This window comes from Phoxinus phoxinus, assembly GCF_949152265.1.
Source record: "Phoxinus phoxinus genome assembly, chromosome: 3".
NCBI classification, from domain to species: Eukaryota; Metazoa; Chordata; class Actinopteri; order Cypriniformes; family Leuciscidae; genus Phoxinus; species Phoxinus phoxinus.
This window is the reverse complement of record NC_136878.1, coordinates 12,587,018-12,613,717: the sequence shown is the minus strand read 5'-3', so window position 1 is coordinate 12,613,717 and position 26,700 is coordinate 12,587,018. Positions and strand designations below refer to the sequence as shown.

The following is a 26,700-nucleotide window of genomic DNA, read 5'->3' as shown; positions in this document are numbered from 1 at the left end:
GAATCACAATCAGTCGTCTGACAGTGGGGGAGTTCATCCAATCTCACACTGTGGCGAAGCTGACTCTTCTTTTACCTAACCTCTGTGTGGCTCTCTGCTAACTTCTCATCTTATTTTTTTTCTTTTCTCTTTTTCTCTCTATTTCTTGGATTCAGGTCCTCTGGTGAGTAGACAAATATATCGTTTCAGCGAAGAAGGATTGGTTAATGCTCGCTTCGACTACAGCTACAACAACTTCAGAGTCACCAGCATGCAAGCTATGATCAACGAAACGCCACTTCCGATTGACCTCTACCGCTACGTGGACGTGTCGGGACGAATCGAGCAGTTCGGGAAATTCAGCGTTATCAACTACGACCTGAACCAAGTCATCACCACACATGCCATGAAGCACACTAAAATCTTCAACCCTACTGGGCAAGTAATCGAGGTTCAGTATGAGATTCTGAAATCCATCGCCTACTGGATGACACTGCAGTACGACAGCATGGGACGTGTCATAAATTGTGATATTCGCATCGGTGTGGACAGCAACATCACTCGCTATGCGTACGAGTATGACGCAGATGGGCAGTTGCAGACAGTCGCCATAAATGACCGCCCACAGTGGCGTTACAGCTACGACCTAAACGGAAACATCAACTTACTGAGTCATGGTAACAGTGCACGTTTGACACCGCTACGCTATGATCTCCGTGACCGCATCACGCGCCTTGGAGAGATCCAGTACCGCACCGATGAGGACGGGTTCTTGCGTCTCCGTGGCAATCTTCTCTTTGATTACGGTTCGAATGGACTGCTTTTGGGCGCCTACGACCGGGACAGCGGACAGAGGATGTGGTACCGTTACGATGGGCTCGGGAGGAGAGTGGCCAGCCGTAGTAGTGACGGAGCACAGCTGCAGTTCTTCTACGCTGATCTGATGGAACCGACACGGGTGACGCACCTGTACAACCACAGTAGTGCGGAGATCACTTCCCTCTATTATGACCTTCAAGGACACCTCATCGCCATGGAGATGAGCAGTGGCGAGGAATTCTATATAGCATGTGACAATGCCGGAACTCCTCTTGCAGTTTTCAGTAGCCGCGGCCACGTGGTGAAGGAAATTCGGTACACACCGTATGGAGACGTTTACCGAGATTCCAACCCCACCTTTCCTCTCGTCTTTGGCTTTCAGGGTGGCCTCTATGACTCTTTCACACGGTTGGTGCATCTCGGGAGACGCGACTATGACGTGGTAGCTGGAAGATGGACGACGCCCAATCACGAATTGTGGGCTGAGCTGAGTGTGAATCCCAAGCCATTTAACTTGTATTCATTTAGGAACAATTATCCTCTGGGAAACTTACAGGATGTAACCAAGTTCACAACAGGTATGAAAAAAGTTCTGTGACTAATTCAGTTTTTTGAATGTACTTGCTAAAGTTAGATAAAACAGAAATATAATTATCAGAGAATATTTTCCCTAACTGGCTAAGCGCTTCAACTTGGAAACTCCAATATGATCAGATTCACTTGTACTTTGTGAAGAAATTAGAAGCAGGGGGCGATAGCCAGTCAAGTGAAATAAATGTCATGCTTTTGGTTTGGCTTTGTGAGCTGTGATTGTGCTTTTATGCCAGTGACATTTCCCTAAGGGGAGATGAACAGCCGAGAAATAGCACATGGCAGAGCTGAGTTTCATTAGTTATAGCCAAAGCAACGTGCTGTGGACTAATTACTAGGACTGTCTCCCTCAAGCTAACTAGGGTCAAGTGTCTTGCTCGAGGCTAGTTTGGCATAAGAACAAGGTCTTTATAACCCCAGGGTCAACTCAATTTTAGAGAGGCTCTACTGTTTCAGTGATTGCAAAAGGCATGTGCAAAACAAAAAGATTTGTTCAGTATGTAAATGTATTCAAAACATCAATCACATGTCTCACTGAATCCAGGGGAATTTGTGACTCATGCTAAATGTTTTTGTCACGTTCATGGCCGTACGCACTTTTTTGAGCACTGACCAGCCACGGGCATATATACTGTGCATTCACACCATATGAATTCACACTGCTCTCATTTGACGGTGAGAGTGTCAAAGTTTGCTCTGGCTGCCCTATCAACAACGCCCTTAGAAAGATTTGTGGATGCTCTGACGCTATGACGTAGATTGAATGCTTGGTCTTTTTTTTTTACTTTATTTAAAGGGGCCGCAAAGCAAACAAGCATGTTGATCGTTATTTGTGCAGACTGACTACAAGTAGGATGTAAGTTAACCTCGTGGAATCTTTTAAGTGTGAAAGTAAGAAATGTATCCAATAAACGAAATAAACCAATCAAAAGCCATTTGTGTTGTTTGGCTTTTGTGTTCATGGTTAAGTGCTAGTCTAATTTGCATTCCCGCTGAAAAACAAGCGCTGTAGCGTGAAAATGTTGGCTATAAATAGTGTCGCGCGCCTTCTTATCAAATTTACCTGATCAACCTCTCCTCCATTTTGCTTGGGAACTGTGGTCGGAACCCAAGACCTGACCTCAACTCTCCTCAACGCCCACACCGTCCAAGACACGTCGCGCCGCTGCTCGCCACCGGCTCACACATTGAAAATGAATGACTTGCGGCCACTTTGTTGCTATCGCCGGCAGTGGTGTGAATGCACAGTAATACAAATGATATAAATACTTGCAGGTTTCTTGCCAAAAGCTTGCAGGTTTCTTGCCCGTCTCAGTTTCACTGTTAAAGCACTGATCAGCTCAGATGAGGAAGTTGGTTATCTTGTAGGCTACAATATATTTGCAGCACCAAAGAACAGTTATTATTTGACAATTATTTAGCGACTTTTATTATACACCTCAGTTGAAAAAAACAGAGGTTCAGGCCTTGGGGGCCTCAATGGTGGGTACAGCTAGGGACGCATTCACACTGCATTACATTTTTTGTAGCTGACTTGACTTTTACGTAGCTCAGTATTTTCTGTAATATTGCATTCACATGAGCAGAACAGTTCCTTGTGTAGTCTTTTAACGTGAGAATTTCTGTTGCAAGTTCTAAAACTGTAAGGCATTCTTTATAAAAGCTAAACAAAAATCTTAAATGGCTTTACAGTGTTTTGCATCTGTTTCTGTACAGATATCAGTAGCTGGCTGCAGCTCTTTGGGTTCCAGCTTCATAATGTGGTTCCAGGGTTCCTCAAACCAAAGGTGGAGAACACAGAGCAAACATATGAGATGATGGCCACACAGATCCGCACACAAACCTGGGACACCAGCAAGGTAGGTTGAGGTTTCCCATAGCACAGCATTTATCGCCAACATAATTAGTCTATTTAGTCTAGTCTTAAATGAATAGTTTACCTAAAAAAAAAATATATATTTTCTTTTTATTAACTTTTTGTTGTGTCATCATCATTTGTCAACTTTTGGAACAATAATGATAACAATGTTGGTCCAAACTCTGACCTTTTTTTCACTTTTGAACACAAAAGCGATAATGAAAAGGAATCAGGATTGGGGCTAAATTCTAATATGAACATAAAGCACCATAAAAGAATCTTAAAAGTATTATGCTTTTGTCATATGATAATTATCTCCTTGACAAATTCATGAAAATGGCAGCAATTTCCAATCCAACTCACGATTCGGTCATGTGGGTTCATTTTTGGCTAAACTATTCCTTTAAGAGTTAATTTTGTGCACCAATCATACAAGACTTATGATAACTATTTCATAACATCTCACCTCAGATTGTACTCGGCATCCAGTGTGACCTTCAGAAGCACTTGAAAAACTTTATTTCATTGGATCGCCTCCCCATGACGCCAGCCAATGGGAAAATTGGAGGTCGGCAGGGTCGCAGGCCAATTTTCTCTGCCATTTCTTCAATTTTCGGCAAAGGTGTGAAATTTGCCGTCCGTGATGGAGTGGTGGCGACTGAGATAATCGGCGTGGCAAGCGAGGACAGCCGTCGTGTTGCGGCTGTGCTGAACGGCGCTTTATACCTGCGTGGCCTCCATTTCACGGTGGAAGGGCGTGACACACACTATTTCACCAAGGTCGGCCCACTGGAGGCAGATTTGGGAGTGGCCGGGGGCGGTGCCGGAGGCGGAGTCAGAGTGTTGGAGAACGGCGTAAACGTCTCTGTGTCCCAGATAAGTGCTATGGTTGGAGGGGAAATGCGGCGATTCGCTGACATTGTGCTCCAGCAGGGGGCGCTTAGCTTTAACATTCGCTATGGAGCATCGCCGGAGGAAGAACGCACGCGTGTGCTGGAGGCGGCACGAATACGAGCTGTGCAAGGGGCGTGGCTACGGGAGCAGAAAAGGGTCCTGGAGGGGGAGGGCGGAAGTTTGTCATGGACTGATAAAGAAAAGGATGAGCTTATTGCAGAGGGCCGTGTCTCAGGGTACGATGGGTTCTACGCTCTGCCTGTTGAGCAACACCCTGAGCTCGCAGACAGCCCCTTCAACATTCATCTGATCAGACATGTGGAAACTGGTCGCAGGTAACAGCGGCACTTCAGCACACCTCTACACGCCTACACACCCCTTTATACACTCCAAGCTACAACATATCTCTTCAGCTTTTTTTTAGAACCCCAACCAAACAAAGTGAGAAAGACTCTATTGCCTTTAAAATGTGACAAATGATGGTATTGATTTTGCATTTGTTGATGCACTCTTGGCAAGTTCAGATTCCTGTTTTTCGGTTTTGTTTCTTTCTTGTCTTTCTGTTTTACAGTGGCTTAACCGTTCTTACTAAAGAACAAGCCTTGCTTGCCAATCTGAAGGCGCAGAGAACGATTCACCTGTGACTGTTCTAGACATACATTAAGGAGTCTTCATCTCTACACATGCTGATTCTCTCATTCGAGCGTGTACAGTAATCATTTCGACTTGGCGACTCAAACTGGTTATGGCATTAAATCGTGCAAACCTGAGGGGTTTCCTTGTGATTTCATTGAGCGCTGTTAAATGTGTCCGGATTTTCAGTCGATTTGCATTCCAGGATTTGCGTAGAAGGCTTTCAGGGCCCTCGCAGTTCAAATGACCTTCCAGAAACCCGACGTTTAAACAGAGATCTGGAACTGTCAAATTCACAACAGCGTTCTGGAGTCCTGGAGAAGTATCTGACTCGAAAGTGTCACAAAACTTAACCCCTTAACAGCAAGAGATTCACAGTGTTTGGAGTCTTGGCAAGAGCTCACCACCATCTTGTGTTGTTTCTGCTTAATCAGTGTTGACGAAGCTGAGAGAATTACACCGCTGCTGTGGAAGACTTTTTTTTTCTTTTCTTTTTTTTTTTTGCTAAAACTGTACAGTTTACTTTTCTTTTTTTTCCCCAATGTAGAAATAAATCAAAAAATTATGTATGTGGAAATTGTGCCTTCCTGGTCTGCTAGAAACGATCACATGAAACGGGCTTAGACATATTGTACATAATCAACTTCAGTATTCGTCACATGCCTTAGTTATATGCAATTATTTATTTTTGGATTATTTTATTTTTGTTTTTTATTTATTTACGTTTGGGGTTTGGCTTGCAGGAGCCAAAAACATGAATGCTAATGCCTGTGAGGTGAATTCTTGTAAACATCCCCCAGGATATAAACACAGTGGCAGAAACATGTCTCAGTTTACAGTTAAAATGCTGCTCTTTGTTTAATTTATTGTCATGTGACTTCACTGTTTTTCTGTTGCTTATGTTGCACTCTAAATGTGAAACTCACTTCACGTGTCTGTCATTTTTGTTTCTAAATGAGTGTCAAAGCTCCAACGTTTTGGATTTTTCCAGTACTTTGACTGGTCCTTTTCCTTTTTTCTGATCCCTCTCGAAACTAGTAGGAGACCTGAGGAGGAAGATGTGTAAGGAAATGAAAGAATCACCTGCTCAAGAACGGTATTTTTGTCTTTTAAAAACTATTAAAGTCTGCAGCACTGTGGGTAGACGTTCTGTGTGTAGGACTCTTGATATGGACTTGTATATCATTAATGGACTATTGTAGACTGTTTATAGATACTGGACTATTTATACATGACACTCAAAAGAATTAGGAGTAAATGTATTTTCTTGTGAATTCTGTGGATATGCTGTACCATCAAGCTTTGTAAACTTAATCTGAGATATATATTTGCACTGAATATAAGGTGGAGATAAATGCATTAGACTGAATTTTTAGAGTGTGCAAATATTTCAAAGATTTGTGCGAGAGGTGCTCTAAAGGCACGTTACGTTTCCGATATTTTGCAGATGTTCATTTCAATTGAAGTACGATTACTTTGCACGAGGAAAAAAATTGTGGCAGAAATATTTTTCTTTTTATCTTAGTTTGCATCTTTGTCATTATCACAATCATTGCTGAAATGAAAAAGGAATATGTAATTTTTTTCATGATCAAATCATCTTCCTCTCTCAGAAGTCAAGTACTAAAAAAACTTCAGTGTCCTCTCCTTGGCCAAACAAGTTCCTGTGGTGTATATTTGGCTGATAGGCTTTATGTACACAGATTCATGCAGTTTGTTGAACATGCCTATTTAAAAACAAAGTACTTTGGGCAGTGGCCTTTTTATAAATAAAAATGCAAATTTAACCCTTTCTTCGGTGTTGCGAGTATGTGTGAGTATTTGCACAGAACAGCTGAAGCACTTGTTCACTCCAGAGTGATTTATGATTCATTTGTAACCTTTATATCTTGCATTTGTTTCTCAAGAGGAATGATCATTCAAACACTGAGGCATCAATGTTTTACAGTATATCAGTTCAAAGAATCATAAAGATTCAAATAGAACATTATCTCTTCTGCAAATATTTTTTGTGACTGGAGAAAAAGTACATTATGCATATTCTATTTTTTATTCATAACATCAAAATTACTATAAATTCTTTGAAATCAAAACAATTTTGTTTTTAACGTTAGTGTGATAGCATTGTTGCAGAAAGTGTTAGACAGAAAAACTTATCAAACTCTTATTACTAGATTGAAAACTGTGTTCAGGCCTATTGTTTTCATGGGTTTCTCTGTAGTGATCTATAGATGGCTATCTGTATTTGCTGCTGTCTGAAGTGAGTATTGTTGAAACTAAGTCATTCAAGGTGGTTCTTTATTTGAAAAATCCTCTGAAAACATTGAAGAAAGCACACTGTTGGCAGACTGACAATACACAGTATTGTACAGAGATGTACAATATAACATACAGTAGGGAATGGACAGTTATTATATATATTATAGCTGAGCATTTGTTGTTACAATTATTGTATATGCAATTACTTTTATATTTGATATTGATATCGACTTGAAAGGTAACAACCATCATTTAATCTAAATTGAAATCATTAAATGCATTTCAATGGTTTCTCCTTCCTGATATATCTAATACACTTAAATACATTTTTTACAATTTACAGAATTTGTACAAAATGTCTACAATTGACATAGAAAGCATTTACAGCAGTTAGAAACCGTGAGGTGTTTGTTTCAACGTGTGTGTTATTGTTTAGGTTTGTTCACAGGATACAGAAGAGGAACAGAGATGCCTTGGTCCGGGATCTTAAACGCAGCAATGAGGTTACTGGCGTTTCGAAAGAGTCGTTCCTTCATCCCAGGAGCCATCTGAAAAAATAATTCAATAAAAATAATCCTGGTATCTTAAATAGACATTTTAAAGTACTAGCAATACCTTATACATATTTTTTTTATTTTACAATTTAATAGAAATGGTAGCTCTAAGAAATAGTATATACAAACTTGTGATACTACCATATGACGCATGGAAAGATTTCTCCGAGTGTAAAATATAAATAAAGAGCTTTGTGGTATTTTGCTCGTGTGACAAGTGGTTAATGCTGATCAGTTACAGGAAGCACAATGATATGAGATAAAACATGACCTTCTGTTGCTCATTTTAAAGTGCCTGTTTTAATGTTATAAGGAACTGTTTTTGGTTTCATAGTGAACCAAAATGCAAATGTTATCAGCATTTCAAAGTGTGTTTGAAGTTTTTGCACAACTTGCCTTTCATCAATGCGTATGAAATGGGCTGTGTGGGTGATATTGAAACATAATAGATACATTGGCGACTCTGGCTGGTAATTTGTGTGGTGAGCAATGAATAAATGCAACACACTAACCACAAATAGAGAAAAAAAATCCACTGTGTGCTTCTGCAGTCAACAGTATATAGTGTAGTTCTGTTTATAAAATACTGTATTCAATTTGCATAGTTGCATTCAATTTTGCTACAGAAATGGTCACACAACATCACACACAACATATATTAAGACAGAAGTATCTGTTTTTATCAAATTAGATGTTCCGGTATGCCTACAGTATATCCAGGTTTCACTTGAGGAAAGATAGAAAGCTCTATGATCTCTTCATACCTCTATTGTCCAGAGGCCATCCTTTTGTTTGAAAACTCTGTAGGTGTAAATCCATTCATCACACCTGGAGATTTACACACAGTTATTATTATGATATTATGCAGCATAATAGATAGTATAGAATAGTATTGTAGCAATTACACGCCTGTCTAGAATGCTTACAGTAAGTCTGTAGCTGGTTGCATAAACTACTAAGACTAGTCTTGCAAGTCCATCCATCTTCCCTTATTCAGCTCACTTGCTGGGTCCACTTCACACACACATTTGACTTGGCACAGGTTTTACACCCGATGCCCTTCCTGAAACATTCACTCACACACACTTCTACTGTACATGTATCCAATCATGCAATCTCCACACAACGCAAACTCTTCCTGTGAGGTGACAGTGCTACCCACTGAGCCACCGCCCTAAGACTAGTCTTGCAAGTGCACATCATTATTTCCCTCAAGACTGATCATAACTTTTTTAGGTAAAAATATTAAAGATGGATTGGTCTCATTAGAATACAAAAAGACTGATTAGCCTTCCTAATAGCAAAGTTGGTCAGACTAGTCTAAAGGGGAATGCCAGCGTCCAAAATCGCATGCTCTCTTGAGTAGTAACTAATTTTGAATATCATTTTTTTTTTTTTTTTAAGTATGTCCTCTGGGCTGCATCCGAACTCGCATACTTCCCTATATAGTAGCCTATGTGAAAAACAGTATGTGACAAAAGTATGACCTAATTCACAGTGGTCATGAAAGATTAGGCAAGTATACCCCATTGCATTTGATGGACACTTTACTATCCCATGAGGTCACAGGAGAGGATTTATGAATGGCAGTGAAGGGACGCAGTATGTTACATGATAATGACAACATGGCGAATGTCCCTATAGTGAAAAATATATATATAGCCTATATACCTACATTTATTTCATATTAAATATACTAGCCTACAAATCCATAAACATATTTACTGACATCACTTGAGACTTACTGATATGAATAGGCCTACTATAATTCAACTTTATTTGTTGGCTACTTCTTTTTTGCACAATGCACATTTCTTAATATTAAGAAATTAAGAAAAATTATGTCCAGAGATTACATTCATACACACTCATACTATAGCCTATAATATAATATAATATATAAGTTAGAACAGACCCGTGAGTCCATGACACATTTTTGGTCCCAAGCCACAATAGTTGATAACCACCACGGCACCGTCACGGATTTCTGCACATAACGCTACTCACAACACAAGACACAGATGCAATGTTACTCACAGCACACACACGCAGTAAGAGCCGGCGGAGCTCATGCTGTCTCTGATCAGATAGCTGCCATCTCTGCCAGCTTCATTCAGGATCTCTTCTGCTTGGCTCTTACTGATGGGTCCATGATACTCTGCCAAATCCTCCATCTCACTGTCTTTAGCAATTACACTCGCACACAGACACCACAAGAACTGACCTCGCTAAAGGAAGTCAAGAGAAGCTCCGAGTTAATGGAACTGATCCAGGATCAGCTGCAGCAGATGCCCATGTGACACATTCGGACTGTTCTTAGAAACACTATTCACCTTTAGGCTATTGCGGCGGATGCAAGAAAACACGACCATTCGCAGCTACTTTAATAACACTTGGTTTTCTCACATTTTAAAATTATGTTCCAAAATATCACCCCGTGAAACGGAGCATTTCAAACTCTTCATGAGAGTAATCTTTTGATATAATGTGGCCGGGAAAAAAGTAAACTGACTAAACGGTGAAGTGTGGGATACTGTGTCCACGCGGGGGCACTGCCGTTCCGTTGTAATGTTGTAACTTCACCAAGTCATTTTGAAAACTTCTTCTTCTTTTTTTCTTGAGGTAAAAAGCTTGAATCATTTTCAGGTCTTTAAAGTGAAGAACACAATAACTAATAACATGCTACACACAGGGACTATAAGCAGCAACTGCAACAATAAAGAGGTCGATGTAATGGATCATTTACCAAAAAAAAAAAAAAAAAAGCATTTAAAAAAGCAAGAGAAGGGTTGCTTTTGGCATTATTTATATACAGATACAATTCATTGTTTACACTTTGATCATGAACATTAGGCTAATTGTTACATGACATTCGACAAGTAGCTATTGCTAATTTGGCTAAAAAGAATGTCACCAATCACAAAATAAAGAAATGATAATATAAAGAAATCCTACTATACATTGATCATTAAATGAATAGAAATTTACATTCATTAAGTGCTGCTTTATTTTATTTGTAACACTTTACAATAAGGTTCATTAGTTAACATAGTTAACTACCTTAGTTAACATTAACTAAGAATTGACAATACTTCTACAGCATTTATTAATCTTAGTTAATATTAATTTCAACATTTACTAATACATTATTCAAATAAAATGTTGTATTTGTTAACTTTAGTTCATGCACTGTGAACTAACATGAACAAACAATGAACAGCTGTATTTTTATCAACTAATATTAACAAAGAATAATAAATACTGTAACAAATGTTTTAAAATTAACATTAAATACATTAAATACATATTATACATTACAATTAACTAATGAACCTTATTGCAAAGTGTTACCATTTTATTTTATGGAATAGAAATAAGCTAAGTTGGCTATTCATTTAAATTTCACATTTCTGAGAGAAAAAAAAACATCTGAAATATATTGTAATATGTTTCATATAATTAAGAAAAATCAATAAACATCAACCTGTATGGCTATTGAAAAGGTTTTGGGTTGTCTCTATCCAAAAATTGATGAGGGTTAAGTCTTAACACTCTGTCCAAGTTTTGTCTGGTCTCTCTCAAGGCCTGTTCAGTTCTTTCCAGTTGTCTGTCTCTTTCTGTGTAAGCCGTAATCAACATTTGGTGAAGCTCCTGCACATTGTTCGCGTTCATCTCTGAAAATGGAAATAGCAACATGTCATGTTAATAGTATTGTATTAAAATCCAGCTTTTATGTGCTCTTTTTAATATGCTTTAAGACAAACTATGTGTAAATTCATTCAAGTCAACACCATTTCTGAGTATTTCCTCATTAAAACTGCATTGAACCAAAGACAGTCTCAAAAATAGTTTGAATTCGCTGGTGTTTCGACGTCACAAACTACCTTGTAACCAATCACGTCAACGTGTGATCGTCAAAGAGTGGATCTCTGAGCTGGGCTAATTTGCATATTCATAGAACCGAGTGTACTAAATTAAGCAAGGGTGTAGAGTTACATTCAAGCTATTTTAAGGCATGAAGATTTTTTTCATGGAAAAACTTTAAATATGTAATTTTGGTGATCAAAGGAGAGTTTTAAGGGATACAATTCTAGACTACATGGGGGACTATAATAGTGTCCCTGTATTAGATGGAGTAGTCTGTTTGTTGAGTCGGACCTCTTACTATATGTACTCTCACCTGACATTAGAGCAGATTCAACCATTTTGCTCGTCTCCTCTTCGGTCCATATTTTGTGTATCTGTAAAATGTCTGACATTAGTTATACAAACCCGGACCACCAACACTACATCACTCTCCAAGAGGGCCTATCAGCGACTAACTTCCCATCCTGCGCCCTTTGAAAATATCAAGTCTCCTTCCACTTAACCCCACTACATTGATTCTACCAGGCCCCACTGAGAGTGAGCCGAGCAGCTCTCTCTCTCTGTATATGTGTATATCTGGACTCTTTAACACCCCCACTGCTACCCATGCTCAGCTGAGAAACACACGTTCACGTGCATACAGGTGTCCGTTACATCCTTGTGCCCTTAATGTCATCTTGCACTGTTTTCATTGTCGTTACATGTGTAAACTATAGTATATGTAAAGTACTTAAAATATATAGTTGGATACTTCTGTAGATTAGGTATATGTACATTTATATGTAGCACAGTGGTGCTGTGAGGCACATTTCATTCCTTTCTATGTCTCCACATACAGCAGAATGACAATAACATCCTGAGACGCAGAAAAAAATAGTCATTTGAATTACGCTACTCCTACGTCATGTTTCAAAAAGGACATTACCAGACTTAAAACTGTTACATGTATGGTGTCAGAGAAATTCACTAAAATATAATGTCCACTACAAAGGACAAAAGTCTATTCCTGGGTCCCAGGAGTATAAAGTTGACTTGACTGGACAGTGCTAACATAAATAATAAATGTAATATATTTATTTTTATTAAAATTCCATTCAACTGTTTTTAGAATATGCCAGTGATAAACTTTCTTAAAACTCACAAGTATTATAATAACAGAGTTTGTGTTGAATATAGTGTAACAAGACATGTAAATGTTATAAGCACTGAAATAAGCACAGATGACAGGGCATGTCAAAACATATTCAGAGCCCAAAAAAACCCAGATCGTATAGGGTTAAACTCAAATGACTTAGGGTAATATGCAGTCGTTTCAAATCAATGAACCTGTAGGTTTTCTTACCTCAAACAGCATTAGCTGAATACTTCGATCTTGAGAAGTTGGTGACTGGCTCACAGGTTGGACTTCAGGATTTATCCTCACTAAGAACACGATAACTCAAGTGTGAATAGGTTTGTAAGAGATTTGTGGTAACTTATTTGATACCTAACTAATACATCTCCTTACAAAACTAATTAATTTATGATTGGGCTTCCATAAGTGGCATTGATGCAGCTTACGTTGATGCTGGTTACATTTGACTTTATTTGTTCATTAGAGCACTGGGTTGATGTACAGTAGTATGAACTAGCAAAATACTCACCTCCTACTGTAATCTCCTTTGCTCTGTCTCTGCTGGTGACCTGACAATGATAATCTCCAACATCTGACACACTGAAGTCACTTAGATGTAAGGACGCATTTCCTCTCTCCAGCTCGTGAGTGATGAGACTCACTCTGTCTTTGTAAGCTCTCCCCTCAGTCACGTGTCTGTTCTTGTAGACGCAAACACAGTCTGTCTCCTTAAACCATTTGATCTGCATACCAGTGGCACAGATTTCAGGAGACAAGTAACAAGGAACAATGAATTCAGAACCCAGAGAAACTGTTGATTCTTGAGTTGTTTGTGGAATGACAAGTTGAAAATGATCTGTGAGGAAAAGAGTGGAAAAAGATGGACTTACACAAACAAACCATAAATATTCTTAGAATGAGTAAAACTGATGATGTGTCAATGACTTCAAGAAAACTAACCATTGCTTGACACGGCCATGCTGTAATTCTAATTCGGATGAGATTTAAAAAATATTAAATTATTAAAGATTTTGATCCAACATAACATTCAAACATTAATATTGCAGTAATTCTTTACGAGAGTCACAACATGAGGCGAGTTTAAAATGCAGTAAGAAAACAAAGTGGGATTCATTCTGATGATTAATTAATTTATGCTTAATTTATTTATCAATGAATGGTGTGATGTAGACTGTAAAACAATAGTTTGGATATATTTATGGACAGTACATACATACCCCATGTTGTTTCTTATCTGATGGACTGTGATGTGAAGTGTGCCTTGATAATTCTATAATGAAAAATAAATAAATAAAACAACAGGTTTTTCACAACTAGATAGATAGATAGATAGATAGATAGATAGATAGATAGATAGATAGATAGATAGATAGATAGATAGATAGATAGATAGATAGATAGATAGGATATTTTAAGACAACTTACCGTTGGATGGTTCTCTTGTCGTTTTATCCTAAATGAGATGCAGTTATAATGGTTTTACAATGTATTTTCAGCTGTATTTACAATTAAAGGGATAGGCTAGTTCACACCTGGGGGGATTCTAAAGCGATGCGTTCGTGTAAGAAAAATATCCATATTTAAAACTTTATCGACTAAAATTACTAGCTTCCGGCAGACGGCCGTACACAAGTCGACTTACGCCAAAAGAGTAAAGGCCATTGCACACTGAGTCCGATTCGCATCCGAAATTTTCGCACGTTAAAAAATAAATACGACCTCACGTTATGTCAATCACGCTTGCACACTGCCTCCGAAACTTTCGTCCGTCATAAAAAAAATCGAAACGGGTCCGATTTTCTGCGTTTTTCGCATCCGTAACAAGCAGTTTGAATGGTGTTTGAATGGTGCTTTGACAATTCAGAGCCACAGAATCACGAATACGAAAAAACGCATACGAAAATTTCGGACTCAGTGTGCAATTAATGGCCTAACACTTAACGATGACGATGTATGACGTAGGAGTAGCGTAAGCTTTGACGGCTCTCACAGTTCAAACCGTTTATATACTGTCTATGGTTCAAACAAACAAGGCTGATCAACCACGTTCGTCAATCGTCATTATGTTGTGCATCAAGTTCAAGTGTTACTCTTTTGGCGTAAGTCGACTTGCGTACGGCCGTCTATAGCCTACCCATTGACCCCCATTATAGCCTAGCCAGGACATTTTTTAATAACTTCAATTGTATTCGTCTGAAAGAAGAATGTCATATACACCTAGGATGACTTCAGGGCGAGTAAATCATGAGCTAATTTTCATTTTTGGGTGAACTATTCCTTTAATACTCAAGTTTAATTAGCTAATTATTTATCTTGGAGCTTTGCACTCTTCTTTTATTTGCAGTCTTATTTTGATATTGTTTCACAATATTAATTTGAAAATGTAGCTTATATTCTTGAAAGTAAAAATGTACCATGGATAATGTAAAGATTATACTCTCTGTCTTACCTCATTCATAGGCGCAATTTGCAGGTGTGACATGTCCCCACCACTTTTTGCCAGGGTCGATGTTGTCCCCACCCTTTTTTTAAACATCTCGTGGCACGGATGAAACTAATACAAATAAATAAAACATATCTGGTTAACTAGCCGATAGCGCTGATGTGTGTGTGTGTGTTAATAAGTGCTGGTTGCCGCTGCTATCTCTTGTGGCTCACCTCGCGCACAGTTTTCACGCGGATGATGCGCAAAGCTAGCCTAGAAATCTAGACGCACCCTAGCGGCAGCAAAATGTATTTTGCAGCCAGGGCAGTCTAGCAACTCTCCATAGACCTTCTAGCTGCAAAAAACTAAATTGGGTCAGGCCAATCACGTCGTGTATAGAGTAGGCGGGGGCGGGCTTAACATATGACGACAGAGTTGCGACAGCTGCCATATCATGTCTCAGGTGCTGCGGATATCACTCCGCTCAAGTAGCAGTGCTTCGCCTTCAGAGAACATAGTTCCCAACTTCCCAGTATTTATACGGTTAAAATATGTCTGTGTCTCATGTGACTTTGTTTTTTGTACACTCTGTGACTATACAAATCACAACATGTAAATAGGAAAATGTTTGCGTTATTTTGTCACTTATTTGGATTAGTATGCTAGCTGCAACCATTTACATCCAGTCTTTGTGCTAAGCTAGGCTAGCAGTGGGTGCGTCAAACAGACTTATAGCACGCACGGAGATGAAAAAGGTATGTATGGACTTATCTAACTCTGGGGGATAAGTTGAATAGGCTAAAGTCCCAAAAAGTCGGAGTGTTCCTTTAAAGAACATAGTCCAACGCCGAGGCACAACGAGCACACTCAGGCCCTTAAGAGAGCAGCCAGAAAAATGGAGCGCAACTGGAAGAAAACAAAACTAGAGGTGTTTCGGATTTCATGGAAGGAGAGCTCGATTGCTTACAGAGAGGCTTTAAAAGCTGCTAGATCTGCTTATTTTTCAACCCTATTAGAAGAAAATAAACATAATCCTAGGTATTTATTTGAAACAGTGGCTAAACTAACGAAAAAGAAAGCTTCAAGCCCAGAAGTTTCCAAGCAACACAGCAGTAATGACTTTATGAACTTCTTCACTTATAAGATCGATAATATCAGGGACAAAATTATTACTATGCAACCGTCTAATACAGTATCGCATCAGGAAGTGCATTGTAGTCTCCCTGAGGGAAAATTTGATTCATTCATTGCTATAGGAGAGGAAGAATTTTGCAAACTCGTCAAATCATCTAAAACGACAACGTGCATGTTAGACCCTATACCAACTAAGCTGCTGAAAGAGATGCTTCCAGATGTCATAGATCCTTTTCTTAATATCATTAATTCATCTTTGTCTCTAGGATACGTACCAAAAACCTTTAAGCTAGCTATGATTAAACCGCTTGTTAAAAAACAGCAACTTGATCCTACAAAACTAGTCAATTACAGGCCGATCTCTAATCTGCCATTTCTGTCAAAGATATTAGAAAAAGCAGTATCCTCACAACTGTGTTCTTTTCTTGATAGAAATGATATCTGCGAGGATTTTTTGTCCGGATTTAGACCGCACCATAGTACCGAGACAGCTCTCGTTAGAGTCACAAATGATTTGCTCTTATCATCCGATCGTGGTTGTATCTCTCTATTAGTATTACTTGATCTTAGTGCTGCATTTGACACCATTGACCACAACATCCTTTTAAATAGACTCGAACATTATGTTGGCATTAGTGGAATTGCACATGGTTTAAATCATACTTATCTGACCGTTATCAGTTTGTAGCAGTAAATGAAGAGATGTCTTATCAATCACAAGTTCAGTCTGGCGTACCACAAGGCTCAGTACTAGGACCGCTGCTGTTCACTCTGTATATGCTACCATTAGGAGATATCATGAGGAAACATGGAATTAGCTTTCACTGTTATGCCGACGATACTCAGCTGTATATTTCTTCAAAACCTAACGAAACCTACCAATTCACAAAATTAACGGAATGCATAGCTGATATAAAAAATTTGATGACTTGTAATTTCCTACTACTAAATTCAGAAAAAACAGAGATTCTAATTATTGGACAAAAAACTTCCACACGTAATAACCTAGAGTACTGTCTAACACTTGATGGCTGCTCTGTTAAGTCTTCGTCGTCGGTTAGGAACCTGGGTGTGCTCTTTGATACCAATCTTTCATTTGAAAATCATGTGTCTAGTATCTGTAAAACCGCTTTCTTCCATCTTAAAAATATATCTAAATTACGTCATATGCTCTCAATGAATAATGCAGAACAATTAGTTCATACGTTTATGACCTCAAGGCTAGATTATTGTAATGCTCTACTGGGTGGTTGCCCTGCACGCTTAATAAACAAACTACAGCTAGTTCAAAACGCAGCAGCTCGAGTTCTTACTAGAACCAGGAAGTATGACCATATTAGCCCCGTTCTGTCAACACTGCATTGGCTGCCTATTAAACATCGTATAAATTTTAAAATATTGCTGATCACTTACAAAGCACTCAATGGTTTAGCTCCGCAGTACTTGAGCGAGCTCTTAACGCATTATAGTCCTTCACGTCTACTGCGATCTCAAAATTCCGGCCAGTTAATAATACCTAGAATATCAAAATCGACTGCTGGCGGTAGATCCTTTTCTTATTTAGCACCAAAACTTTGGAACAGTCTTCCCACCACTGTCCGGGAAGCAGACACACTCTGTCAGTTCAAATCTAGACTAAAAACACATCTCTTCGGCCTAGCATACACATAACACATTATAGACTTCTATAATTAGGCTGCATAGTTTTGAACAGCCGGGACCGGGAACACTTTCCGTAAATCCTGATGTACTTGGTACATCATAAGAAGGATGGCGTCTACGCTAATATTAGTCTCTCTGTCTATCCCGAGGTTTACCGCTGTCCACCGGAACCAGGCCGTATCCAGATCTGATGAAGGACCAGCGCCAGGACACGACGACGCCGCTGACCTGAAGTGTCAATCAGTCTCTCCTCCTCTCCACTCCGACTTCAACCAACCGGAACTGGACAAATACTCTGATTCATTCTGAACTTCATACACTGTTCACTCATTGGCCAGAGGAGAACTGGCCCCCGACTGAGCCTGGGTTCTCCCAAGGTTTTTTTCTCCATTCTGTCACCTGATGGAGTTTTGGTTCCTTGCCGCTGTTGCCTTACCTTCTGGCTTGCTTAGTTGGAGACATTTAATATTCAACAATATTATAGATCTGCCTTAAAGGTGGACGATGATGAAATTGTTTTTTGTATTATTTTCATGTAATCACTGTGAAGCTGCTTTGATACAATCTGTATTGTAAAAAGCGCTATATAAATAAAGGTGACTTGACTTGACTTGATGTAAGTCTGGCTTGCCAGGCTAGCGCAAAGCAGTTGCGGAGACTCTCGTTTCGGTGAAATCACAAAACAAACTGCACACAGACGTGTCCCTGCTTGATATACGAACAACTGATTAACATATGCATATTCGGTTTTGATTTAAATCTCTGACACGCTTGGCAGACCATTTAACTAGAATCTCCTTGGAGATGGAGAAGGAGATTCAAATTAAACACAATGTAGGCTACTATTTAAATTTATTTGTATTGGACATTGTAGTGTTATTTTTTCTGAAATGTTTTTATTGTAGGAAGTTACTGACCTCAAGTTGCAATAACTGAGCATTTTCATCTTGAATTGGTGACTGACTCACAGGTTGGACAGCAGGAATCCTTACTTAAAAAAAAAAAAAAAAAAAAAAAAAAAAACATTACTCGTGTGTGAATATAGGTTTATGGAAATTGTGTTCATAGATATTTGAAAAAATAGACATCTATGGCCTTAACACAACACTACATGATTGCATTTCCCATTCAGTTTCCTATAGCGTGCTGGAAAACATTATGCTGTAGCTATCAGCTAGATTTTCATAATGTATTTAAAAAGGTATTTAGGCCCTGTACAGTCATACTTAATCATCTAAAATGTTCTACTATAGAAATTTTAACTTCCAAAGAGAGTTTTAAAAAAAGTTGTTAACCTTGTACAATTCATAGCTACATTACATGTGGTTGTGTTTACAGTTTACGTCTCTTACAATTCATATTCAAACAGGAATTATTGTCCTGACATATCAGTGTCAGTGTTTTTTATTACATTCCCTCTGATGAATGGTTTATTCTTGTTTAAGTAGATCAGATAAGACTGAGACATGACCATATGCACTACAGTATATTAGATTTGGTTCAGACTCTAACAGTTTACTGATCACATGTTGTGTGTAGATCTCTAGATTTCTGTTTAAGTTCAGAGTCTGACAGGACCTTATGAATGAGCACATTGAGGACTGCTCACCTCTTACTGTTATCTCCTCGCTTCTGTCATTACTGATGACCTGACAATGGTAATTTCCAACATCTGACATCATGAAGTTTTTCAGAAGTAATGACACATTTCCTTTTCTTAGCTTGTGCGTCATGAACAGACTCACTCTGCCCTTGAAGAAACCCCCTTCTGTTAGCCGCCTGTCCTTATACAGGCAAACACTGGCTGTATCCTTAGACCACCTGATCTCCATATCAAGAGCATTGATTCCAGGAGACAAGTGACAGGGAATAATGAAATCAGACCCCAAAGAAACCACTGGATCGTGTGCTGTACTGGGAGCAACAAGCTGAAAGTTATCTGTGAAGAAAAGAGAGAAAGATGGACTCACTTTTACTTGCACGCTCAAAATGTAATGTTCTGGAAAAAGAATGATTCCTAAACTTACTGTTGCACAAGACTTCCATCTTAGAATCCCAATTGAGATGAAAACAAATACAGAGCACAGTTTATTAAATGGAATAAATATTAAAAGTGGGGGAATTCTAAATTATTTATGCTTAATTTAATAACCACATAATGCATGGATGTGTACACATACCCCATGGCTCCTGTTTGATTCATAGTGATATGAAGCTTGGGTTGATTGTACTATAAAGCAGGAAAACACTGAGTGCTCTTCTCAAACAAGATTCACACATCACACAGATTATGAGAGATACAAGTAAAATGAGAAAATACATAAAAAACTCCCTATTATGCTTATATAGAGCAACACTGTAAAAAATGTGGCTGTGATTAGTTATAACAAGTTAAAATTTGTTGAGATAACTTAAATATCCAACTAAACTAAAGTTAACTAAACTTGAAACATCAACTCACAAAACTCATTTGGCAATTATTAATAAACAATGCACATTCAAATGCTAAAAGTATATAATTTTAAAGCAACTTACTTTTGCTTTTGGTTCCCATTCTGTTATCCTAATTGAGATTAGAACAAATGTAGTTTCATTTATTATCTGATGTCGAATGAAAAAAAAAAAACATTCTTCCCTGAAGCTCTGCGATATACATGTAGTGGATTGATAAAATAAAGATATTTAAAAAAAAATAAAGTTATAAACACAGTGTGAGTTAGTTCATATATTAATGTGCACACAAACCTCAAGCTGATTGTCTGAATCACCGTGATATTCAGATTGGTTTGATAACTCTACAAAAAATAAAAAATACAAAAAATGAACACCATCTTGTCAAATAATAGCTATGAGAAACAGAAGTCTATTATTTTGACTATTATCTTTTTTTTTCTTTTTTTTGATTGATATTGATTGGATTGATAATTCAATATGATGCAGAACAAAAAACAAGCATATAAATATTACAAGATCCACACATAACATGTCCCTCAAACTGTCAAATAATGGTTTCATTAGGGGGACTGGCCTCCAGGAAAAGAAAAAAAAGAGAAAGATAAGAGAAAACATGTTTCTCTGTGTTGATTTTTAATTTTATTTTTAATTCAAAACAGCAGTGAAATGATTTGTAGTAGATATCTTTGCTCTTTATATAAGGAAGAAATGTTCTGGTGTTCAATAAGCAAAATATGTATCTTCAATTCTAAAACAACTTACCGCATCTTGCGTCTCCCATCTTGCAATCCTTTAATTGAGATGAAAAAAAAAAGTATGTTATGCCATAACATCACCACACACTTTATAGTGTGTGATCACTATAACACTTTATAGTGATCCTAAAGTGGTCAAAGATAAACTAAATTCAATTGTTGTGAAAAACAATTTTTAAGAAAAAGCTGGGAAATTGTTGTAATACTGTACAATTGTGTTACGTTATTTTTGAAAAATTCAAGAACAGAGAACAATATACTGTAAGTTGATGCAAGCTGATTGATATTAAGAGTGTCAAACTAGCAATTAATTTTATGAATGATGTAAAATAAAGATATTTACAACCAGTGTGTGTTAGTTTATATATTAATGTGCAAACCTCAAGCTGCTTGTCTGAATCACTGTGATCCTCTAAACAAACAAAAAAGAAATAATTCATTTTAATACCATCTTGTCAAATAAGAGCAATGAGAAACAGAAGTCTATTACTCACCAGAGCTGTATTCATTTGATTAAAAATAGAGTAAAAACAATAATAGTGTGAAATATAATTACAATATAAAATAAATGTTTTCAATAGTAATCTATTTTAAAATATTTTTTTCCAGCGATAGCAAAGCTGAATATTCAGAAGCCATTACTCAAGTCTCCAGTTTTCAGAAATCATTCTAATGTGCTCAAGAAACATTTGGTGCTCAAGGAACATGTCTTATTATTTTCAATGTTGAAAACAGTTGTACTGCCTAATATTTTTGTGAAAATCAATTTTCATGATTCTTTGATGAATAGAAATTTCAAAAGAACAGAAATCTTGAAATTGAAACCGAAATCTTGCAACATTATAAATGTCTTTACTGTCACTCTTAATCAATTGATTGCGTCCTTGCTGAATAAAAGTACAAATTTTACTGACCCCAAACTTTTGAACAGTAGTTTATATTTATTTGTTTTGCTAATTTGCTTTTCCCATCTTGTGTTCAAGGATTATATTTTCTATATCCATTGTTCCCAGTGTTCACTTCCTGTGTTTAGTTCCTGTTTTACTTTGTTCCTATAGTTACTCTTATTAGTCTCCATAGTGATTTGGTCACCTGTTCCTTATTATTTTGTGAATTTATACCCCAAAATTCCCTATCAGCCAGTCACGGTCAACGTTACGTCGAAGGCAGATAGCCAGAGTGCTGATAAGAGTGCTATTCTTTTTGAAACTTTGAATCAATTGTATCTATTAAATGCAGTTAACAATACCATTAAGCGTCTTTATAATATGTGTTCATTTATAAAATTGATAGCTTGATTTGTTTGTTTTATGGAGAGCTTGGTCAAACAGAACGAGAGACTTAACTACAACTCTTCCTTTTTTTATATAAATGTGTCATTAAATGTTTACAAATTTATACAATTGATCAGATAAAACCTGTACAGACACTGGTTAATGGGTCAACAGAGATCATCGCATTGAAATTTAAAAACGATTATGATGTAACTAAGCCTAATTTACTGAAATCATGTGACTTTGACAGTTCCGAACTGAATAGGTTTCAAAGCTTCACAAAACAGTTTTCAAAAGTGCCCATCACTTCTGCTTTGTGTCACTGGTGTTTATAAGTAGCGAACGAAGAAATCAGGAAACAGTCTTTAATAATAAATCCAAACGAGGAAAACCCAACCACATGAAATCATAGATGAGACAAGACAAGAAACAGAGGGGAACACAAACTTAAATACACAGGGAAACACCCGTATGCCAAACATTCTTAGATTTTAAGAACTTACCGTTGCTAGATTCTCTTTTGTAATCCTAATTGAGAAAAAGGTTTTATAAATTCAGTTTGTCTGGACAAACATAATATCATTATAAAGGATGGTGATTCCTTACAATGAGTCACAACACAAGTGGTTAAAGCTTACTAAATTCCTTGCCACACTGACATTTATGTATTTGACAGAAAAAGAAAAGAAAAAAAAAAAGAAAAAAGAAAAAAAAGGCTATTTTCACAACATTGGTTGAAATTTAAACGGACAGGTACACTTTTTTGAGATTGTTCATAGTTCTATTTAAGACTATCTGCCTTATTTTTGTGTCATATAAAATAATTAAGCTTGCTAATATTTTTTTTATTCTTAGCTTCTGAATCCCAAACACTACAACTGCAAATACAATTTGAAATATTGAAATATTAAAATAAAATCATTTTAAAAATCTACTTAAACCCACACCATTTCAGTAAGCTTTTTATACGTTTTCTTAGGGTACGTTTACACGACAATGATATCCTTAAAACTGAGAAGTTTTTCCTTTGAGTTTTAGGCTACGTTTACACGTGGCCGGTTTTTTTCATAAACGGACATTTCACCCCTCTCCGTTTTCAGAAAAGTGTTCGTTTACACGAACCCGTGTATATGCCGTCAAGAGCATGCCAAACCTATAGGTGGCAGTGTAACGAGAAGCTCAAGGCCACGTTAGCCAATCGGAATCCCGGAAATATAGGTCACACTTTTGACGCAGTGCAAGTTCTGTCGCATACTGTGACGTCGACTGCCTAAACCTCAGTTTTTCTCAGTTGACATGCAAACGTGAAAACGTTTTTTTAGAAAGAATCGTTTTCAGAGGAGAATTCTCCGTTTGCGTGTAAACGAGGGGCACAACCGAAGGGAAATGTCTCAGTTTTTCAAAATAACCATGTACGTGTAAACGGGGCCTTAGGCGTACAGGCAACACCATTGTCAAAACGATCCCCATTCACACGGATCCGCAAAAACTACTAAAAAAGCTGTATTCTGCTGCCAGTCCATTAGATGGTGATGAAACATAGGGTACGTTTACACAACAAACGATATGCCTGCTATAACTGAGATGTTTTGTTTAAACTGTGACGTGTAAACAGCCCCATAGACTGAACACGTAATACGCATTACGCATGTGCATGACGTCATCGTTTTCACAGATTCTGGTTTATGTTGTTTACACGGAGACCGTTTTCAAAAACTTGCACTTTGAAACCGGTTTTCAAAACTTTGTGTTTTCAGGCACCCAAAACGCTGTTGTCATGCAAACGAGAGGCCAAAACGCATAAAAAGTTTTACGTTTTTAGTTGAAAACGGTGTAGTGTAAACAGCCCCAAATTTGAATTAAATGTGTTAATTGTTAGCATCTTGTTGTGGCTACTTGCAAATGTACTGTCTCCACCTGAGTCTTGTTTACCAAATAGTGTGCTTCTACACAAGTGTATGTCTCCTTTGGCAATCATTGCATTTGTAGTTTGTTTGAGCCTCATTTTCTTTTTCCAGTGGTTCTAGTTCTATGTGCTATTTCTCTAGCTTTTTGTTATTTAGTAATTTACCTAAATTTCATATAAAATGCAATGTACATGCAATCCAATTTTATGAATATTTAAGCATTTAACACAATGAATAGGCCAGATTTGCCCCCTTGAATCTATGAACTGGAAAATTACTGGTTAATTATTCTTGTTTTTGGTATCACTGTTTATTGTTTATCGCCTCTATATTGTTGGCCAGAGGAGAACTGGCCCCCGAATGAGCCTGGTTTCAGTCACCTGATTGAGTTTTGGTTCCTTGCCACTGTTCCTTTCCTTTGGCTTTTGGCTTGCTTATAGGGACACTTAATATTCAAAAATGATTATTGATCTGCCTGAGAACTGAACTGAGCTTGATGATGAGATATGAGCGGCTATAACTTTTTACAACAAAACAGAACCATCTCTGAACTAACTTAAGCTGGATATGACACTATTTTCTTCTAGAAACAAACTTTGTTGCATAATTTTCCTATCATCACTGTAAAGTTGCATTGAAACAATATGCATTGTAAAAAGCGCTAGGCTGATGTAAATAAAGGTGACCTGACTTGACTATTGTCTTGTATTGTGTTGTGCTATATCTTATTCACAAAAATAACCGTGCTGTCTTACCACTGTAAAGACGTCCTTCAAATTGGCAGAGACTGCATGTCAACAAACAAAAGTGTTAATTGGACAGTCATTGTTGTCCATTGCAATGTATTAATTAGGCATGTTTGGGTTTGCACAATACTAGTATATCTTGAGTAGAGTTATGAAGCGCTTACCTTCTTCTGCTACATCTACTGTTATCTGCTGTGTTTTATTTCCACTGGTGACCTGGCACATGTAATCTCCCAGATCTTTAGACTTTCTAAAATCTTTCACTCTTAAGGACACATTCCCTTTGATCAGGTCATGAATGAACAGACTGGCTCTGTCCTCATAGTCAACACCCGGTGTCATCTTTCTGTTCTTATAGGCGCAAACACATGACGTCCCACCATACCAAGCAACCTCCATGTCAACAGCACTGATTGCAGGAGACAAGTGACATGAGACAATGAGAGTAGATCCCAAGCAAATCTTAACTCTTTCCCCTCTTTCAGGGATAACAAGCTGAAAGTCATCTGTGTGAGAAAAGAGACATGGAGAGATTCAAATATCACATGTACTGGGATTTTGTTCAGACAGGTCATTCAATTCAGTGTGTTTTAAGTACTTTTAAGGTATGACTACTTTTGTTTGTTTTTAGACTGTTGGTTTCTCCATCTAAGGTAGTGCCCGTATCAAACGTACAACACTGTTAGCGCTCAAATAACAAATATGTCAAAAAGTCAAATTCATGTAGTCAGACCGGTGAGAAACTCGCAAGGCATAAAGAGCTATTATACTCACTGAATTCTCTTTCCACTCTACTAATCCCTAACTTACACAATACAGGCTAAATCATATAATATAAATGTGTGTGTTTGTGTGTGAACTGTAGGAATGACCTAAATTAATGCATTGCAATAACAACATAAAATGTTTTTTAAAACATTTTTAAAACAAGTTTTTTAAACAATCACAATCCCACAAGCCCACTCCCCAGCACCCCAAGTGTTGATTAATAGTTAAACCAGATAACGAGAGTAGTTTCGAATAATTTGAAGAGAACTTACTGCCACCTCCAGCTGCCATGTTTCCTTTCTAAAACAGGAAGAAAACACATCCAGTGAGAGAGAAAAATGATTTCAGTCTCACATCTTGCAAGCCAACACAAGTCTGTTTTCCTTTCATTTATGGATGATTAAGATCGGAATTTCATCTATGCTGTATACCTTTCCCTTTTCTCACATATATAGAGCTTAAATATGTGTACATCCTAGATGAGCTGAGAAGGTTATAGATCCTAGATCTGGATAATCGATCCATACATAAGATGCAAAGACCTTCACAACAGCTAAAGATCTCCACAACAATATACTGTAGTGCACTACACTACAATAGATTACCTTCAAAAGCCACTGTAAAAAAATATTTTCATGATTTGTTATCACAACTTTATATCTTTTGTCAAATCAACTTCGATAACTAATGTGTGAAGATAACATACTATTTTGAGTTTCTGTTTATTAAACCATTCTTCTTCATTCTATTTACTCAAATTTTTAATTACAACGAACTCAACATTTTAAGGCAACAAGGTAACTTGCTTATTTTTAAGTTAAACCAACATTTTATTTTTACAGTGTATGTATCTATTGTATTCACCCTATTATTAGAAATGATTCTAAAATAGTTTTTGGTTAAGAAAAATCCCCTTATTCATAAAAACACGAAACGCTCTCTTTCTCTTCATTGTGAGATCTGGGTGAGAACCTTTGTTGGTAAAA

At 37.5% G+C, this 26,700-nt stretch overlaps 3 protein-coding genes across 6 annotated transcripts in view; 1 reads left to right on the top strand and 2 right to left on the bottom strand.

Moving 5' to 3' along the window:
* The window catches only part of tenm1 (teneurin transmembrane protein 1), a 160,116-nt gene extending 153,492 nt beyond the window's left edge, over nucleotides 1–6,624 (top strand). For both annotated transcript variants that reach the window (XM_079607920.1, XM_079607919.1), the window contains 4 exons: nucleotides 156–1,376; nucleotides 3,106–3,248; nucleotides 3,719–4,476; nucleotides 4,713–6,624. In XM_079607920.1, the coding sequence (XP_079464046.1) occupies nucleotides 156–1,376; nucleotides 3,106–3,248; nucleotides 3,719–4,476; nucleotides 4,713–4,785 (2,195 nt within the window). In that variant the 3' untranslated portion in view covers nucleotides 4,786–6,624. The remainder of the gene's footprint in view (nucleotides 1–155; nucleotides 1,377–3,105; nucleotides 3,249–3,718; nucleotides 4,477–4,712) is intronic.
* Nucleotides 6,625–7,054: 430 nt separating this feature from the next.
* Nucleotides 7,055–9,896, bottom strand: sh2d1aa (SH2 domain containing 1A duplicate a). Its single transcript, XM_079607161.1, has 3 exons — nucleotides 9,625–9,896; nucleotides 8,352–8,415; nucleotides 7,055–7,581 (listed from the first exon to the last, which is right to left on the bottom strand). Exons 1-3 carry the CDS (start codon nucleotides 9,759–9,761, stop codon nucleotides 7,459–7,461), a joined length of 324 nt encoding a protein of 107 aa, XP_079463287.1. The 5' UTR covers nucleotides 9,762–9,896; the 3' UTR covers nucleotides 7,055–7,458.
* A 488-nt stretch (nucleotides 9,897–10,384) lies between these two features.
* On the bottom strand, nucleotides 10,385–26,068 carry LOC306994961 (butyrophilin-like protein 2). Of its 3 annotated transcripts, XM_079606011.1 has the most exons (20): nucleotides 25,987–26,068; nucleotides 25,111–25,452; nucleotides 24,956–24,987; nucleotides 22,797–22,821; nucleotides 21,400–21,431; nucleotides 21,027–21,054; nucleotides 20,556–20,605; nucleotides 20,346–20,373; nucleotides 19,991–20,040; nucleotides 19,838–19,856; nucleotides 19,420–19,749; nucleotides 18,728–18,801; nucleotides 15,039–15,143; nucleotides 14,015–14,042; nucleotides 13,807–13,859; nucleotides 13,529–13,556; nucleotides 13,098–13,424; nucleotides 12,797–12,876; nucleotides 11,768–11,828; nucleotides 10,385–11,261 (listed from the first exon to the last, which is right to left on the bottom strand). In XM_079606011.1, exons 1-20 carry the CDS (start codon nucleotides 26,003–26,005, stop codon nucleotides 11,080–11,082), a joined length of 1,893 nt encoding a protein of 630 aa, XP_079462137.1. In that variant the 5' UTR covers nucleotides 26,006–26,068; the 3' UTR covers nucleotides 10,385–11,079. The 3 variants fall into 3 exon arrangements, with proteins under 3 accessions (XP_079462137.1, XP_079462138.1, XP_079462136.1); XM_079606012.1 differs by lacking the exons at nucleotides 19,838–19,856; nucleotides 19,991–20,040; XM_079606010.1 differs by lacking the exon at nucleotides 22,797–22,821 and having other exon boundaries at nucleotides 19,420–19,856.
* Nucleotides 26,069–26,700: the final 632 nt, after the last annotated feature.

Excerpts from the sequence above, each read along its gene's own strand:
- sh2d1aa (XM_079607161.1), bottom strand. The coding sequence starts at position 9,761 with ATGGAGGATTTGGCAGAGTATCATGGACCCATCAGTAAGAGCCAAGCA. Across the intron at positions 8,416-9,624 it reads TCTTACTGCGTGTGTGTGCT|GTGTGATGAATGGATTTACA; the intron begins GTGAGTAACATT and ends GTAAATCTCCAG. Across the intron at positions 7,582-8,351 it reads ATGGCCTCTGGACAATAGAG|ATGGCTCCTGGGATGAAGGA; the intron begins GTATGAAGAGAT and ends TTATTTTTTCAG.
- LOC306994961 (XM_079606010.1), bottom strand. Across the intron at positions 14,043-15,038 it reads AAATTGCGCCTATGAATGAG|GATAAAACGACAAGAGAACC; the intron begins GTAAGACAGAGA and ends CATCTCATTTAG. Across the intron at positions 11,262-11,767 it reads TGAATCTGCTCTAATGTCAG|AGATGAACGCGAACAATGTG; the intron begins GTGAGAGTACAT and ends TTCCATTTTCAG.